The 15,072-nt window shown below is 43.3% G+C and overlaps 1 protein-coding gene and 1 long non-coding RNA gene across 2 annotated transcripts; one reads left to right on the top strand and one right to left on the bottom strand.

The window, feature by feature from the left end:
- btbd16 (BTB (POZ) domain containing 16) lies at positions 1-14,466 on the bottom strand. The gene is made up of 16 exons (XM_058405702.1): positions 13,909-14,466; positions 13,025-13,199; positions 12,101-12,182; positions 11,277-11,371; positions 11,043-11,171; positions 8,842-8,988; positions 6,632-6,743; positions 5,765-5,834; positions 4,483-4,613; positions 4,231-4,350; positions 3,859-3,944; positions 3,170-3,252; positions 2,318-2,392; positions 1,988-2,083; positions 1,044-1,232; positions 1-957 (listed from the first exon to the last, which is right to left on the bottom strand). Exons 1-16 carry the CDS (start codon positions 13,951-13,953, stop codon positions 889-891), a joined length of 1,704 nt encoding a protein of 567 aa, XP_058261685.1. The 5' UTR covers positions 13,954-14,466; the 3' UTR covers positions 1-888.
- On the top strand, positions 6,359-11,388 carry LOC131363310 (uncharacterized). Its single transcript, XR_009206300.1, has 3 exons — positions 6,359-6,422; positions 11,039-11,121; positions 11,252-11,388. It is a non-coding gene; the product is annotated as an uncharacterized LOC131363310 (long non-coding RNA).
- Positions 14,467-15,072: the final 606 nt, after the last annotated feature.

Genomic DNA, 15,072 nt, shown 5'->3' with positions numbered 1-15,072 from the left:
TGAAATCGGCTTTGCTCTTTCTCTTAAAATAGTTTTCGGGAGTGAGAAACGGCTCTCGGAACGAAAGAAACTGGGACGTGGTGGACTCGAGGCAAACGGGGTCAGGGAGTACTTCCTGTGTCGTGTCCAAAGCTCGCTTCCTTTCCTCTCAAACAGGAGCACTGAGAACAATGGAGACCTGACGTACTTAAAGAGAAGGAGGAAAATGTTCTCACAGCACCAAAGCGACTCAGTGAATATGTTTGAAATATGGACTTTTAGTGCAAAATAAAGAAAAAAACAAATACAGACATAGTTGGAAATTCCATTAAAATCCCCCCAAAATAGTTCTTATGCTGTGTTTATCATAACCACAGTGTGTGTAATTGTTTACACCACAGCCCTGCTGAGTTCTGCGTTCTGATTGGTCAGAAGTTGTTGATTAATTCTCTTAACAGCAGTCAAAAATAAAGCTGGAAGTTTTCCCACATCTTCAGGACACACATCTTTCTGGTTTCTCAGTAACAAGACAAGCGGCGTATTTTATTCAAGAGAGGAAAAAGAGACACTAATGAGGGAACGACCTAAGTTGCTTCACACTGACTATAAATACTATAGATAAACCCCATGATGTGTCATTCTTTATTAAATACATGCTGTAAGTATTGGCATATTGCTGAGGCGTAAGAGGAGTAAAACATTCGGAGCCATGCTGTTATAGGAAAGTAATCAGCTTCAGTGGGGTAACAGTAACTCTGCTCCATCACACCACATTGTTGAGGGTTTTCCTGTAACAGCAGGACACTGACTGTTTTATTCCTGTGTGTACAATGTAATCACAGGTAAGTCAAGTTAGGACTCCTGATTAGCCGAGGAGGAAAAGCATATCTGTATCATTGTTGGAATAATTCATGCGGATGGGAAGGCGAGGGAAAACGTCACCAGCGCGGGCACACAGAGTCCGTCGACTGTAAACACCTGGAAGAAAGATTGATAAATGAATAACTCCGGAAACACCGATACCTTGTAGTGACTTGTTGTGTGTGTATTGTTTAATTGTTTACCTTGCTCCTGCAGCAGCGTTTACTCAAGCCAAACACTTGATTGAGTTCTCCGCTGCTCCTTTCCTGCCATTCTCCACACACACGGCTTTGCACACCGATCTTATAGCACACACAGCGCTCTGCTCTCATGCTAAATGGCTGTGATGTCCTACAGCTCTCAGCTAGTGCAGGGTCCCAATGTCTTAGCCTCTGAGAGAGGGGGGGTGAGGTGCTGTTTAAAGTTCCCATAAAAAATCTAGAAATCCAGGGTTTGGTAAACAAAAGCGTTTAGCCATTGGTGTTTGAGATACGCTATGCCACGCCCCCGCCCAATCTAAACACACCTGTCACCAAACATGGAGAAGAGTGAAGAGCTTCTAAAGAGAGTGAAGAGTGATTTCTCAGCACCTTCTTCATCCACACCTGTCCACTTTAACCAGAACGACTTAAACCCTAGATGACAAGACGCTGCATGTGTTCTGAGTTATGGAGTATGGTCAAGTTTGGATTATGGTGTATGGTGTTTGAGGCGAGCTCGAGTGTCAGCGTTACCGAGGGCCGCAGGGTCATCAGTGGGACCACTGGTGTGTCTGAGTGGGGGATAAAATTATATCAATGACTCTTACTGATCTATACAGGGAGTAAAGACGGAAATCTAAATTGGTAAAACCCTCCTTTGAACAAGTCACATGATCAGCATCTCACATGAGCCCCGCCCCTTTCACAAGAATAAACTCTATATGTTTATTCTCAGTTGGAATTAGACCAGTGTGTGTACAGATGAATGGCCAAAACCATAACCACGTGTACTGCTAAGGAGATGCTAGTGTAGAGCAAGACACGCCCCTGAGGAACAGGGCATATACACCACAGAGAGTAGTTACACAAGACTAATACTGGATACGTCATCAGAAATATTTTGACATATTTTATACGTGATAGAGTGTACTGTATAATTCACTGACCTCCATGGAGAAGGCATATGCTTCCGTTTCTCCAACTCGAGAAGCTCTGAGCAGGAAGTAGAAGCCGTAGAGACCGACAGTGTGAGTGCAGTGTTCCTATAGGACAACACACACACACACACACAGATTTCAGATTCCCCATGAGTTAGCATTAACAACATGCCTGCAAGACAATCAGCCAGTTCTAGAACCCTAATAATTCTTTGTTGTTCCTCTGAGAAGGTTCCAAGTACAATGCAATCCTTAGCGAACCATTAGTGTCAGGTAATGAGTAAGGGTTCGAAAAAGTCAGTTTTTAAACTGAATTCAGGAATGAGTGGAATGCTGCACCTCGGTGACGGTCATTCCAAAGCGGACAGCCTGCTTGGAAAAGTTGGTGATGTGCATGTTGCCTCCACTGTGGATCTGTGGACAAACAGATGAGCAGAGAGCAGAACCAGATGAAAGAAGGACTGATTCTGATTACTGTCTTTATGATTAGAGAAAAAGGGTTTTTCACACATGAAATAGTTACCCTGTGCGACTGTAAACCTTGGTTAAAGGGAATCACGGGTTATGTTATTTCATGTTTCACACTCATACTTGGGGTTAACAATTAATTCTGGCATTTATAATCTCATGTTTCAAATTGTACATACTTAAACCCTGGCCTAAGCTTCTTATTTGCATATTTGCAATAACAACAACCGTGACTGAATAAATAATTCACTTAGTTCCAGTGGAAGGAAGTCTTAATGCTTCAGCATACCAAGACATTTTGGACAATTTCATGCTCCCAACTTTGTGGGAACAGTTTGGGGATGACCCCTTCCTGTTTATTAGTCTCCGCTCTAATTCATCCCAAAGGTGTTCTATCAGGTTGAGGTCAGGACTCTGTGCAGGCCAGTCAAGATCCTCCACACCAAACTCACTCATCCATGTCTTTATGGACCTTACTTTGTGCACTGGTGTACAGTCATGTTGGAACAGGAAGGGGTCATCCCCAAACTGTTCCCACAAAGTTGGAAGCATGAAATTGTCCAAAATGTCTTGGTATGCTGAAGCATTAAGAGTTCCTTTCACTGGAACTAAGGGGTCAAGCCCAGCTCCTGAATTCAATGATTTGGAGGGGCGTCCCAAAACTTTTGGCAATATCGTGTGGTAGTAATCTCTTTGTGCGGGTGAATTCTGTTAGAGACTCACAGAGTAGACAAGGTTAGAGAAGGTAAAGTGGAGCCAGGAGTGAGGGAACACGTGGATCTTCTGCATCTCCTCCATGTGCTGTTCTACGAGACATGAAGAAAAATAACACGCTAATATGCTAATATCTGATTAGCAAGAGCGTTTTAATCAGAAGTGTTGAAAGAATATAGGAATATAGGGAGGTATGGAGGCAGTTCTTCTGCTATGTTTAGCTCAATGACTGAAGGACGTTTTGTATCTCGGTCTAAACGTAAAAGAGTTAGAGGTACGATTGTGGGGGCGGACTTTCAATCTTCTGACTTGTTACAGGACAAAGGACTAGACACAGACACAACTCCTTTCATCAACTCCCTTTTTCATGAAAAACTGTGAGAACACAAGAACCACAGTTCTCAACGCGGATCCTGTGGTGTATACGCAGCAGGTTCAAAACTATTGCTTTTCTTTTTGGTTTAAACCACATGACAGTGAGAGAGATTATCATCACCTAGCATCACTGCTGTTATGGTTATATTTCAGCTGTTATATTACAACTAAATGCTCATTTGAAATGTCAAGCAAACTAGAATCAAGTATAAATCAATCTTAGACTGTAAGACGAGGAATTGGTATTAATAACGCCACACAGTGTGGATGTGCAGCGTGTGATGTATTATAGAAGCTTGTGGGAGTTTGGATTCCACACTTACGCTCTGTGATACCGTGCAGACGAAGAGCCTGGAAGAGAGGAGTGTACATGTGGCCTGAAGGCTGCTCCAGAAAAACCCCAGGAGCCCTGAGGGGGAGAGAGAGAGAGAGAGAGAGAGAGAGAGAGAGAGAGTAAGAGAGAGAGATCTAGGACTACTTCACAATCACTGTCAAAGAATTTCCTGATATGGAGAAGCTAGTGCAGCAACAGTCACAGCTTGAGGAATGCTGGGTATAATAAGTATAATAAGGAATAAAACACTGCGTGGTGTGATTTTAGAGGAAAGAAGCAGAGTTACTGTTATCAGCCTTTAATTATTTGTATTTAATGCACCATATGTGGTGTGTGTGTGTGTGTGTGTGTGTGCATGTGCCTGCAGAAGAAGCCGATGATGGTGGTGTGTGAGGGCAGATTGTGTTCTCGGGTGTTAAACTGCAGGTAGATCCAGTACAGCACAGTCCTGAGCAGCTCGTATTCGTTGCTTGTGAACAGTCTACACACACACACACACAACTAATAACACACAATATACAACTACCTAAAATTTCCTAGAATGCTTTACTGCATTTCTAGAGCAAGTGACCGATCACTGAGTCATATCTAAAGGCTTAGAGGTGATGATGACCTGGGGCTCTGCAGGGTTTTGAGCAAGAGGTCAAAGGTCAAGTCCCTGAGGTGGCTGCGATGCGACAGCTCCGTCACGAGAAACAGCTCCAGCCATCGCTCGCACGCCTGCTGAAGACTCGTTTGCTTGTACTGAAACACACAAGGAAGGGACAACGATACGTATGAAAGGAATAATGCTGTGTGTGGTGAGGTTACAGGAAACTAGTCATGTTACTGAGAAAGCTAAAAAAAGCTGTCCTGAGAGAAAACTGGACACAAAATCACATCTAATATAATAATCTGTTTATGTGGAGCATCCTCTGTACACGACCCTATGAAGGAGCTGTTGTTATCAGAGCGAGTGCATTAATATAAACCTGCACTACAGTCAAAGCTGCTGTTATAGAGGATTAATCAACACCTGACCACTCATCAGAGTCCAGAACTCAGCAGCTTTAGGCAGAAAAAAATTCTACTCTAATGAATTGTTAAAGTTATTTATATTTACAGAGCAGAGCAGCTACTTTTCAATGTTTATCATGTACAGAACACAGAGCTGATTCAACCAGAGCAGATCTGAGCTACATGTGAACCTGGAATCACTCTGAGCTTACTGCGCCTCCTGCTGGTCATCTGAACACTTTACATATCAACACAGCATACACCAATCAGCCATAACATTATGACCCCCGTCAGGTGAAGTGATGATAACACTGATGATCTCCTCATCATGGCACCTGTTAGTGGGTGGGATACATTAGGCAGCAAGTGAACATTTTGTCCTCTTTTTGTTAGAAGCAGGAAAAACGGGCAAATGTAAGGATTTGAGCGAGTTTGACAAGGACCAGATTATGATGGCTAGAAGACTGGATCAGAGCATCTCCAAAACTGCAGCTCTTGTGGGGTGTTCCCGGTCTGCAGTGGTCAGTATCTTTCAAAAGTGGTCCAAGGAAGGAACAGTGGTGAACCGGTGACAGGGTCATGGGCGGCCAAGGCTCACTGATACACGTGGGGAGCGAAGGCTGGCCCGTGTGATCCGATCCAACAGACGAGCTACTGTTGCTCAAACTGCTGAAGAAGTTAATGCTGGTTCTGATAGAAAGGTGTCAGAATACACAGTGCATGATGGGTCAGGGCTGTTTTGGCGGCAAAAGGGGGACAAACAGAACATTAGGCAGGTGGTCATAATGTTGTGCCTGATCAGTGTATTACAGATATTTATCAATAATACTTGCTAAAACCACTGTGCTACTGTTATATGTTACATGTATATACTGTGTTACACATTACATCTCTCTCACCTTACAGGAAACTCTGTGAAAGTCACACACTGTTGAAAAACTGACACTGGATATCATCTCCTTCAAACACCTGTCAATCAAAAATCACCCATCAATCAAAAGTCACCTATCAGTCAAAAATCCCCTGTCTGTCTGTCTGAGTATATGTGTTTGGGTCTCTGTGGGAGTGTATGTGCACAAGAAAGTGTGTGCCTGTGTGTGTGTCAGTGAGAGAGAGAGAGAGAGAGAGAGAGAGAGAGAGCATGAGCATGTAGAATATAGAGAGCGTGAGGATGTATCCAGGTGTGTGTGCAGATGTGAGAATGTGTTCAGGTGTGTGTGTGTGTGTGTGTAACTGTGTGATGTTTTTTACTGTTGTCTTTGATCACTAAGTGTAGAGTGTTGTTACGTAATAGTAACAGTAATAATGCGTCCCTAACACTCATTTCATGTTGATGGACGTGGGTGTAAAATCACTGACCCAGCTATCATGCAGGATATGACTCAGCTGTGTGTGTGTGTGTGTGTGTGTGTGTCTGTACACTCTCCTGAGACCCAGGGGTGGAGTTATTGAAACGAATGGAATACTGGTGTCCCGCATCATTTCACTTCAGTCCCATATTGGATTGTTTCACGTGAAAAGTATGTGAACTGGATGATGTCAGGATCTACATGTACTGTAAATACACTTCTCCACCCTCCACTCTCATACCCTCACATATACCCATACATTCTTCTGCATTTCCTACACACACAAACACTTTTTGTTACAGTATGTGTTTTTATGAGATGCATTTTTTTGGTGTAACGTGTGCAGTAGTGTTGTGAGAAATTAATTTAAATTGACTGATCAGTGATGTTTTTACCGATAACCAAACAAACACTGACCTCTGTGTAAGTTGTGGCAGACGCAGCAGGGTGGCGGTACAGAGCACGGCCTCGTTCCACTGATCAGGACTCTCATCACACCTGTACATTGACCTCAGGGCAAACGATAGAGCTGGGGGAGGGAGAGACTTTAAATATATATATATATACAGGGGTTGGACAATGAAACTGAAACACTGGCCAATTTAGTGTTTCAGTTTCATGGCTAAATTTGACCAGCCTGGTGGCCAGTCTTCATTGATTGCACATTCCACCAGTAAGAGCAGAGTGTGAAGGTTTAATTAGCACAATTAGCATAGCTTAAAATATTGCAATGCACACAACATTATGGGTGACATATCAGAGTTCAAAAGAGGACAAATTGTTGGTGCACGTCTCGCTGGCGCATCTGTGACTGAGACAGCAAGTCTTTGTGATGTATCAAGAACCACGGTATCCAGGGTAATGTCAGCATACCACCAAGAAGGACGAAACACATCCAACAGGAGTAACTGTGGACGCAAGAGGAAGCTGTCTGAAAGGGATGTCCGGGTGCTAACCCGGATTGTATCCAAAAAACATAAAACCACAGCTGCCCAACTCACTGCAGAATTAAATGTGCACCTCAACTCTCCTGTTTCCACCAAAACTGTCCGTCGGGAGCTCCACAGGGTCAATGTACATGGCCGGGCTGCTATAGCCAAACCTTTGGTCACTCTTGCCAATGCCAAACTTCGGTTTCAATGGTGCCAGCAGCGAAAATCTTGGGCTGTGGACAAGGTGAAACATGTATTGTTCTCTGATGAGTCCACCTTCACTGTCTTTCCCACATCCGGGAGAGTTACGGTGTGGAGAAGCCCCAAAGAAGCGTACCACCCAGACTGTTGCATGCCCAGAGTGAAGCATGGGGGTGGATCAGTAATGGTTTGGGCTAAAATATCATGGCATTCCCTAGGCCCAATACTTGTGCTAGATGGCCGTGTCACTGCCAAGGACTACCAAACCATTCTGGAGGACCATGTGCACCCAATGGTTCAAACATTGTATCCTGAAGGCTTCATGAAAGTGAAGTTGAACATCTCCCATGGCCTGCACAGTCACCAGATCTAAATATTATTGAGCCACTTTGGGGTGTTTTGGAGGAGTGATTTCCTCCACCAGCATCACGTAGTGACCTGGCCACTATTCTGCAAGAAGAATGGCTCAAAATCCCTCTGGCCACTGTGCAGGACTTGTATCTGTCATTCCCAAGACGAATTGATGCTGTATTGGCCGCAAAAGGAGGCCCTACACCATACTAATGAATTATTGTGGTCTAAAACCAGGCGTTTCAGTTTCATTGTCCAACCCCTGTATATACACATGTATACACACTGATCAGCAATAACATTATGACCACCTGCCTAATATTGTGTTGGTTCCCCTTTTGCTGCCAAAACAGCCCTGACCCCTCATGCACTGTGTATTCTGACACCTTTCTATCAGAACCAGCATTAACTTCTTCAGCGGATCACACGGGACAGCCTTCACTCCCCACATGCATCCATGAGCCTTGGCCACCCATGACCCTATTGGCGGTCTCACTGTTCCTTCCTTGGACCACTTTTGATAGATACTGACCGCTGCAGACTGGGAGCACCCCACAAACCCACAAGAGCTGCAGTTTTGGAGATGCTCTGATCCAGTCGTCTAGCCATCATAATTTGCCCCTTGTTAAATTCGCTCAAATCCTTACTCTTGTCCATTTTTCCTGCTTCTAACACATCAACTTTGAGGACAAAATGTTCACTTGCTTCCTAATATATCCCACCCACTAACAGGTGCCATGATGAGGAGATAATCAGTGTTACTCACTTCACCTGTCAGGGGTCATAATGTTACGGCCGATCGGTATATATATATATATATATATATATATATATATATATATACACACACACACACACACACACACACACACACACACACACATATATATATATATATATATATATATATATATATATATATATATATATATATATAAAAATGTGTCACATTCTCTCTCCTCTGTCAATCACAGTGACACTACTCAGGTGTCTGTGAGCTCATGTATGAGGAAGAGAGGGCAGAGAGTGGATAGCACTCAGCTGGCTTGCAGGAAGCACGTGTTAATGAAGTGAGCACTTTTATCTATTGTGTAATAGTATAGGCACCCTTATAATAGCATACTTCTACTGAATGTGATTTACACTCTTTTGTGATGGAGAGATCGTTTATGTTCAGCGGGAGTAGGACGGGACGTGTGAGGCTGCCTCGACTCATTCCCATTCCTCCGTCCTGTCTCAGTCTCACCTCCCTGCCTCCTCGTGACACACACCCCTCCTTTAAACTGCTCTCTGCAAGAAACATCCACACACACATCTACATCAGATACAAATATTTTACTTTTTTAATTATATGATCTATAAAAACCTGATTCTGAAACATGGCATATTAAATGGTAGATCATTCGGTCTGATCTAACGCCTCATAAGGTGATTTCTTTTATCAGATAAAGGCTATGCTTAATGAAGTTAGCTAATAAAGCCATATGGAGCAGGTGGGCTGTTTATAGTGAACAACAAATGTTTATTCTCTGCACAGTTGGAGTTGCCTTTAGAGTTTCTCACACCAAAACAGCAGCAGAGGGAAATGCAAGAAATGTGTGTGTGTGTGTGTATGTGTATGTGTGTATCTCCTACTTTTCCAAAAGAGAGAGATTTCTTTCTAGAGAAACCTTAAACTGCCTGACTTTCTGTAGGTCTATTTAGTTTCATGACTCTCAGTACATCACTCAGAACTGGATCTCAGTTGTTGAACAAAATATCAAATTCTATTTGTATTTATAATTCAGTATGACATTACAATATATTTTTTCATCCCATATTTCCATTTGTGCCTCTGCCATATGCCTCTGCTGCTGCTGCTGCCCTCCAGAGCTCAGTGATGTTCATTGTACGGCTATTACAGAGAACAGCCACAGCACTTACACACTTAACTAACCAGGGGATGAGGAAATTTACTAAATAAAGTCAGCATGTGATCAGGGCTGTTACATGGATTAAACAGAATGTGTTTTGGGTGGAGGTCAGACAGCCATGAGGACAGAAATTTGTCATAAGGCATGAGCTGATATAATCCTGACAGTTCCACTGAGAATGATTACGATACTGTTATCTTACAAAACCTGATTTCCTCCCGATAATCCGTTTTCTTTATCACATAAACAAGCTGTAAACAAATCACCTGACTGCAACAACAGTCCCTGATTGTCTGCATAAGTCTGGGAGAGAAAGAACTCAGCCCCAGCATGGCTCTCCTCTCCCTCACACACATTCTATTTGTTTTTATTTTGACCTGTCGGTGGTGCTGTTGAACTCGCTGGCGTGGAAATCTGAACTCGGGTGACACTGATTATGAAATACCGCGAAGTGGATGCCAAAAAATGAAATAACAGCCATCCCGGGAAATTAGCTCTGTACTGTGAACACACACACATAGAAGTAATCGGATACAAACCCACCAAGAAAGTGCATGAATTATTGCTCAGTGTAGAATCTGTGTGCTCGGGGGAGCTCATTTTCTGTGAGAAAACAGAAAGTTATGCACGATGCTACTTCTCTGAGCTCAAGCTAAGATTGGGAAGACTAATCCTGCAAATTAAATTTGCTAAAAAAATCAGCTGTATCTGCACATAAAGGCTTGGGATCTAGGCGATGAATAATATCAACATCACTGAAGGTTACTTCTGAAACAATTTGCTTCAGTCATGCGTACACACGCCTGCTCCTAACACCCGCTGCTCAGCACTCATCTCTTGAGTGACATGACAATCTTCTTCTTCTGGCTTTTCCCTTCAGGGGTCTCCACAGCGAATCATCTCTCTCCACCTATCCCTATCTTCTGCATCCTCAACACTTGCACCCACTAGCTTCATATCCTCATTTATTCCATCCATATACCTCCTCTTTGGCCTTTCTCTTTTCCTCCTGCCTGACAGCTCCATGTCCAACATTCTCCTACCGATATACTCACTCTCCCTCCTCTGAACATGTCCAAACCATCTTAATCTGGCCTCTCTAACTTTGTCCCCCAAATGTCCAACATGAACTGTTCCTCTGATGTACTCGTTCCTAATCCTGTCCAACCGTGTCACTCCCAAAGAGAACCTCAACATCTTCAGCTCTGACTCCTGTCTCTTCCTCAGTGACACTGTCTCTAAACCATACAGCACGGCCGGTCTCACCACTGTCTTGTACACCCTCCCCTTGATTCTTGCTGATATTTTTCTATCGCACAGAATGAGTGCGTGAACAATGACCCCATTAAATGTGTCTCTGTTGTGTGTTACGAATTCGACTCGCAGTGTGGAATGATGAATTTGTTGTTGTATTTGTATCGATCCAGTCACCGGCTCTTTCCTGGAGCAGTGTGTGTCTTTGCTTCTTGGAGTTCCTGTAGAGTTCTGCGAGGGTCTCTGATTCACACAGGTATGGATAGTGCAGCTCCCAGATGATCCCGAAACACTCCAGTACTGCCTCTGGGAATGGACACGAAAAATACATGCAGATTTAAAACCACCTGCATTATACCCTGTGTGTGTGTGTGTGTGTGTGTAAGGGCACACAGAATGGCCTCCTGTTACCTGGCTGAGCGTTCTCAACCACCTGCTGAGAGACAACGTAGAACTCGTGTTCAGGATTTGCAGATGTGAGTAACAGCTGGATGTTCTGTGATGCACTGTGGAGAAAGTTAAAGTCACTCAAACCTCACACCTCACAGTAACAGGTCCGGGATTCAGAGGCATGTTTCTATCACCTAGAAGCGCTTTTATCTCAGCGCTGATGTGATGTTTATTGTAAGGCTCTGAACAGCTTTAGAATATTCATATAGCTAAAAAAAAATGCAATTGTGTGTATTATATTAAAATCTGTAATAAATACAAATTTATAATGAAACTGCTGTGGTATAAGAGGGAGGTGTTGTTATTGGATAATGATCAACTTCAGCTGTAACTAGCTGTGCTGTTGTTGATTAATTTCCAAAAACAGCACACCCAAGTGGAGGTGAAACTCCGATATATTATTTTAAACAGCAAAACTTTTCTATGTGAAATAAAAGTGGAAGCCCTGGCAGTATTGAACTTTTTTAATTTTTCATGTCTGATGAAGTGAAAACAGTGGCTAGGGAAAGCTCTCTGCCTGCTGGCCCCGGCTCGTCCAGACACTTCTGCACTCTTTTGTGTCTGTGTGATCTTCATGGTGCCAGCATGGTTGGCACTGGTCTACTGCACCCCCTCCTGTTACACCACCCTCTTTACACCACCCATTGTGTGCAGAGACACGCCAAATTAAAGATGATCCTCTTCCAGAACGATAGCGTGTGGCCTCGTGGGGATGAAACCTGCCCCCTGAGAGCAGAAGTCCTTTCTGAGCTAAACAGGAGGCACAGGCATGCTGGGCATCGTACCGGAGTCTGCCGGGTGTGATGGCGTGAGGAGGAGGAGGCTGCTGGCTCTGGGAGTCGTCACGCCACTGCTGGAGTGTGTCCACTGGAATACAAACATACATGTGTCTGTGAGACAGGATTCGTTCACTTTAAACATCCTGAAAGAAATATTTTCTTCTGTAACAGGAAGTTACTGACTGTAGTGCTTTAACAGCCAATAGAGTTTGAGATCCGCCATGCTATGCCCCTGCCCCAATCTAAACCCACCTGACACTAGTTATCCACAGAGAACAGTGAAGGATTTCTGACATGAGAGAAGAGTTTTTTCAGCTATGGGTGGTGAGTAAATTGATCACACAAAAAAACCTCTAAAACATTATTTACATTTTTTTCTATATGTACTGTTGTATTGGTGTGTGTAACTTTAAAAGACAGGAAAGCTGTGGACATTGCTAGCTTTTTTCCTTACTGGACTCAGACATTTGCACCCTGCACGGCCGTCAGCTAAAACCTGGCACTGATATAAAAGCCATATTGTCTTCTTATTTTCTCCCTTTGGCTTATTTGCATTTCTTATAAACTCCTGTGCCAGCTCTCCAGGAGGCCGGTCCAGCGCTGCTGCCAGCTCCTTGGCACCGTGTTGGCAGAGCTACTTCACAGAGAGAGGGAGAGAGAGAGAGAGAGAGAGAGAGAGAGAGAGAGAGAGAGAGAGAGTGAGAGCGTGGGGTCTGGGGTCACCCGCTGTGGTGTGGCACTGATATGGTACGGCCATCTGCCAAAACACTCACCCACGGCCTCGCAGAGACGCTGATGGTACAGGACACACCGGGTTCAAAAGCAAATCTCACACTAATACACTGCTTTCTGTGAATTCCATGTGAACCCCACTCACCTTTCCTCAACAGTAATTCAATAAACAGCTCTGCTTACTAAACAGGCTCTCACCTGACTTTGTAGATCTGTGAGGTGTATGGAAGTAGATCCCCGACCTCGTCACTTTCTCCACCTGGGCCTGACCCAGCAGATTACCGGGTAGGGGCGGAGCCAACTGCCAGCGGTTTGTGTGTCCGGTCTGCCTGCGCTGCCGTCCGGCTAAACCAACAGATGTCTGCATCTGAGTCTACAGACACACACAGAGAGTAACGTTTTTAAGGACAGAGGATTTTATCACAGACGTTCCACAGCATAAAATTCAACTACAAATGAAGAAAAAAAGTGTTAGAGGAATAAAAAGAGGAATGAAAGTCCCGGGAGCAGTCGTACAGAACAATCAGCTTCGCTTGAGACTGTGTCCAGTCATTGATTATTGTCCCATAATTGCACACCACTGAGTGTTTAAGATAGGAAAGAATTAAGATATCAGTAGATTATGGTGGCTTAGTGAGTAGCACTGCTGCTTCACAGCAAGAAAGTCCTGGGTTCGAATCCTGGGTTCGAACAGGCATGGCCCTTTCAGTGTGGAGTTTGCATGTTCGCCGGGTACTCCAGTTTCCTCCCACAGTCCAAAAACATGTACATTAGGTTGATTGGTAATTCTAAATTGTGAATGTGTGGTGGTCTGTCTATATATGTGGCCCTGGTGACCTGTCCAGGATGTACCCCTACCTTTCACCCAATGTACTGGGCTGTGCCCCGTGACCCTAATTAGGAATAAAGCGGGTATAGAAAATGGATGGATGGATAGATTAGGTGATAAATGCATTAAAAACTGGACCTTGAATCTTTCTTTTTATTTCTGTGAAGTTTAAAACGCTAGGACTGCTGCAGTGACTGAAATAATCAGTTGTGTGTTTACAGTAAAACAGTATCTGAGTGTCTGCTGGACTTACTTGACATTCCTCTCTTCTTTGCGCGCTCAGGCTGGAGCTTAGCATCGCGCTGTCAGCTAGCTGTGCGAAATGACTCCAAAATGAACTCAAAACAACACTTTATCAATAATAAACAATCGAACTGTTGACAACTTTCACAGCTGAGGTTTGTTAAGACAGTACGACCTGAGGATAGTTTCAGCGCGTGCCCGGGTAACTATGGCAACAAAGATGTCGGAAGTGAATTTGGCCACTGATTTAAATCATGGATCACTTTAACACGTACTTTTAATATGTCTTTTGGCCACTTATCATTATGATGCTGTGGATAATTATGCGTGTTGATGTCTGGTTATTTTTCTTACAATATATTTTCGCAAAGTATTCTCATCACGCTGGTTGTATGCACTTAACAAAAAACTACATGTCCCATAATCCCCCGCTCTTCTGCCTAGCTAGATTCCGTGACTGGCTTAAGCTTCGCTAACTACAAACAGCTTTTGCAGCTCTGTGCCATTGTTTAACTTTCTTTTTTTTAAATAAAAATTATTATGATGAATATTATTATCATCATCATCATCATCATTATTATTATTATTACAAGTAAAACGTTTTATTTAGTTAGTTCACTAGCTAATGGCGCGTACATCCAGAATACCCGGATGAGAAAATGGCATTTGATAGGGCATTCAGACAGGTACTTAGCATAAAAATAAAAGTCTTGGCTCTTTATTGAGACATTTTCGAAATATGTCAGCTCATTAAAATCTATGAGCATTTAGTTCTACACTCAATGAAACAAATCTACATTTCTGGTAATGTAAACGTTTATTCCGATGAATACAAATACCAAACCGGAAATCAATCCCGTTAGACGAAACCGCACTTCCCGAAAAGCATATAATGAAACAAAAGTCAGTAAATGAATTTAGGGCACAATAAATATATATATTACTAAAAAGGCGGCATTTTAGATAGTCTATCAAATCTGTTCGGACGGATTTACGGGGTTATTTACATTCTTTGTGGACTACACTTCCCAATGTACAATGGAAAATACGTGTACGTGTTTCTCGAATGCACCCCGTTCAAGCTTAACTGACATTTCATCCAGCCAATCAGATTGTTCGGATACCGATTCGAGGACGGTGATTGGACAAATTTGGATGTGGAGCGTGATGACGG

This window comes from Hemibagrus wyckioides, linkage group LG13 (assembly GCF_019097595.1).
Source record: "Hemibagrus wyckioides isolate EC202008001 linkage group LG13, SWU_Hwy_1.0, whole genome shotgun sequence".
Classification (NCBI taxonomy): domain Eukaryota; kingdom Metazoa; phylum Chordata; class Actinopteri; order Siluriformes; family Bagridae; genus Hemibagrus; species Hemibagrus wyckioides.
This window is presented reverse-complemented; position numbering and strand designations above follow the sequence as displayed.